The sequence below is a fragment of the Charadrius vociferus genome, unplaced genomic scaffold (assembly GCF_000708025.1).
Source record: "Charadrius vociferus isolate BGI_N301 unplaced genomic scaffold, ASM70802v2 scaffold141, whole genome shotgun sequence".
In the NCBI taxonomy this organism is placed as follows: domain Eukaryota; kingdom Metazoa; phylum Chordata; class Aves; order Charadriiformes; family Charadriidae; genus Charadrius; species Charadrius vociferus.
In genome coordinates, this window is record NW_009647743.1 from 1579829 (window position 1) to 1582940 (window position 3112).

At 48.2% G+C, this 3112-nt stretch overlaps 1 protein-coding gene across 1 annotated transcript in view; it reads left to right on the top strand.

Annotated features, from left to right (window-relative positions):
- Positions 1 to 73, top strand: part of ASB5 (ankyrin repeat and SOCS box containing 5) — a 29456-nt gene extending 29383 nt beyond the window's left edge. Inside the window, 1 exon segment of the mRNA XM_009882007.1 lies at positions 1 to 73. This exon segment is cut by the window's left edge and continues 12 nt beyond it. Coding sequence (XP_009880309.1) covers positions 1 to 73 — 73 coding nt within the window.
- The last annotated feature ends 3039 nt before the right edge of the window (positions 74 to 3112 follow it).

The window sequence follows — 3112 nt, forward strand, 5'->3', positions numbered from 1 at the left end:
AAGAGCTCGGCTGCACCTTGTCCCACAGCTCCAGTTGCCAACAATACTGAAGAACTTCTTACAGTATAGATAACGTAGTCATTAACCTTTAGAAACTTGAACAACAAGTACTTTTTCTTCTTTCTGTTTATTGTACGTTTTCTCTAAAGAACTGCTGGGCGGAAAAAAAGCCTTTTGCGTATTACTTAGAAAACTACTCTATTATCTTTGACACCTGGTGTTGGTATATAATAATAATATTTGGGAGCCATTCAGCAAGTGGTACCAAGGTGCTAATAAGGCTGAATTGAATAAGTGTGCTGATACTCTGGGAAATGATTGTATAGCTTTAGCTTAACACTTACTAAATAGCTTTAGTGCTGTTCCTCTTACTTCTGTTTATACTTTTAAAATCTGTTTGGCACACCCGAACCACAAAGAGTTTCTTCATTATTATTTGTTAAGTTTGTCCATTCGGAGTCATTATTTTATGTGTTTTTAAATTTCTATTGTTTGTGTACCTAAAAATACTTGGTGATAGGTGCACGAGATACGTTGATAAAATAAAACAAATACGTGGCAATTTTTCTTCTTTTTCTTTATATAAACAATTCCTTAATGATAGTGAGAAACTTCCTTTAGTTTTCCTCACTGCCTGTGCTGTGAATTGGAATTACGCTGCTGTGAATATAATTACGGATTTTTCAGCCATGTGCATTCATATATTCTCTGTCTCTTAGTACAATGAGCGACTTTAAAAATCCCAGAGGAATATTCCTCAAAAGCCTTAACGCTGAAGACACTTTTGATCTCCTCTTGTAAAACAGAATCCTCTGGGCTCTTTCCTTATCCTTTTGTAACAACGCTGTATCACAGCTCATGGGTATATTAACTAATTATTTGCCTCGGAGAAAGGCGCGTATATTACTGCATAGGATCTGTGCGGTTTCTGAAGGCGTATCGTGGAGATGCAGATACTGAATTGTCCACCGCAAGTTCAGGCGGTGGCTGCAAGGCTCCAGAAATGCGTCAGTTCCCTGTGTGGGGACAGGTGTCACTCTGAAAAGGACGTTCTTTCTCTTGCTGTCCTAATTTGTAAACGATGACCCGACTCCAAAAACCGCGTTGCAGAATCCCAGAATGCTCCAGCAGGCGTTCTCTGTGATCGGGTGGAATTTTTCTTGTTCATCTCTCCGGCCAGGGAAGGAATGCTGACAGCCCCCGGAAACATCTGAAACGCTGGAGGACTTTGGCCTGGCTGGTGCCCATGCGCGGTGACGATTGCCACTACTGTCACGGGGGTGACTGCATCAGCAAAACGCAGCGCTCCTGCGCTCCGCCTGCGCCGTTGGTCTTCCTTGGAGAGCAGAGTACGTCTGCGGTGACTGAGAGTCGACTCCTGCAAACCGAAGCCTGAGACACGTGTAGATTCACCACTTCCCGTGGAGATTCACCCTCTGCCATCCCTTTCCAGGGACTCCTTTCAGTACTTGTGTCCCTACTGGGAAGATGGGAAGTGAAGTGAGGAACTAGATAGAGAGGAAGTTTACACAAAAAAAAAGAGCGCTCGCTCACCTGCTAAATTACATCCACCTCATAAAAAAGCAGCTCTCTGACACTTGCCCCTGTAAAAGGTAATCTGAATTTGCCTCTGTTCCCTGTGGAAGCTCTAGTGACAGCCTCTTCTGGGGGTCCTGTAGGGTCAGATGTGAGCAAGAGGAGCTGCTTAGGAGTCCGTAACGTACGTGCTCCATAATGGCGTGAGTTGGCCGGGGTTGGTTTCCATCCAGAAACTCGTCATTTGTGGGTTTATCTACGATACCATTCCTGTGTATGACTTCAAGAAACCGGGAACTGTCAAGCCAACCACGGCATCGGTTTCGATGTTGAAGGAGCTCAGTTAGACCCTCACCTTCAGGTCTGCGCGGCGCTTTTCAAGTTTGACTTGAAAATTATTCTAATATTTAAAAGTGCTTCTATAACCTTCCTCACGCTTTGATTTATTCTGCATACTTTTGCCATACTGAAAGCAGTTTTTCTCCCTCCAGCTATGGAAGGGATGTGCTCGGGCAGGCGCTCTGGTCCTCGTGGACCCAACCTGACCTTGATCTCCCGCAACCTGTAGTGACAGGACGAGGGGGAATGGCTATAAACTGGAAGAGGGCAGGTTTAGATTAAACATTAGGAAGAAGTTGTTCACTTTGAGGGTTGTAAGACACTGGCACAGGTTGCCCAGAGAGGTTGTTGAGGCCCCATCCCTGGAGGTGGCCTTGGGCAACCTGGGCTGGTGGGAGGTGTCCCTGCCCATGGCAGGGGTTTGGAACTGGATGACCTTCATGGTCCTTTCCAACCTAAACCATTCTATGATTCTATGACCCTGCCCAAGCGATAACCCCCCGTGGTGGTCACAACGGTGCATCTAGTCATGGTGGCTGCATCTGAGACAGATACCAACACGACAGCCAGGGGCTGACTGGAGCAACGCGCCCACCTCACCACCATACTGGCACTGTGGGCGATATGCAGATATGACTATAGGTCAGTCATCTCACCCCATCAATAGTGACCAGAGCCCTCAGAGCTCTCCTGCCCGGCAGCGGCCGCACGCCGGGGTCTCCCCTTGAGCAGGGACGCCCTCAGGTTACTCCTCCAGGTTCAGAGATTCGTTGCCGCCACAGCTCCTCGGTCAGTGACTAAGAGCGTGCCAAACTGTGAAATCTCAGCTACGTGACACAAAGGATTGACTGCACGGGTATAATCCCTCAGCCATAAACCGTTGACCCAGTCTGGGACCGGGACTGGATCCAGCCGCCCCCAGACTCCTCTCTGAGAAGGGGTTTGGAAAGCAAAGGGGGTCCTCTCTGAACCTCTGCTCAACGGGAGGGTCTCCCTGACAGCTCTGTCTGACCCTGTCCTCCGTGCAGTAAATAGCCAAGTGTGCCTCCCCAGCGAACCTCACCGTCCAACGTTGTTAACTCCCTGGTTTACATCAGTAAGTGTAGCACTGCTGCTCTCTACGAGTGAAGTGCATCACTCTGTCCACAACACGTGGCTGAAACAATGGTGCCCCAGAGGAGGGCAGTGCTTTACAGGGCTAAACCGCTGCCTTCACGGGGAAGGGGTGTCCTCCTCT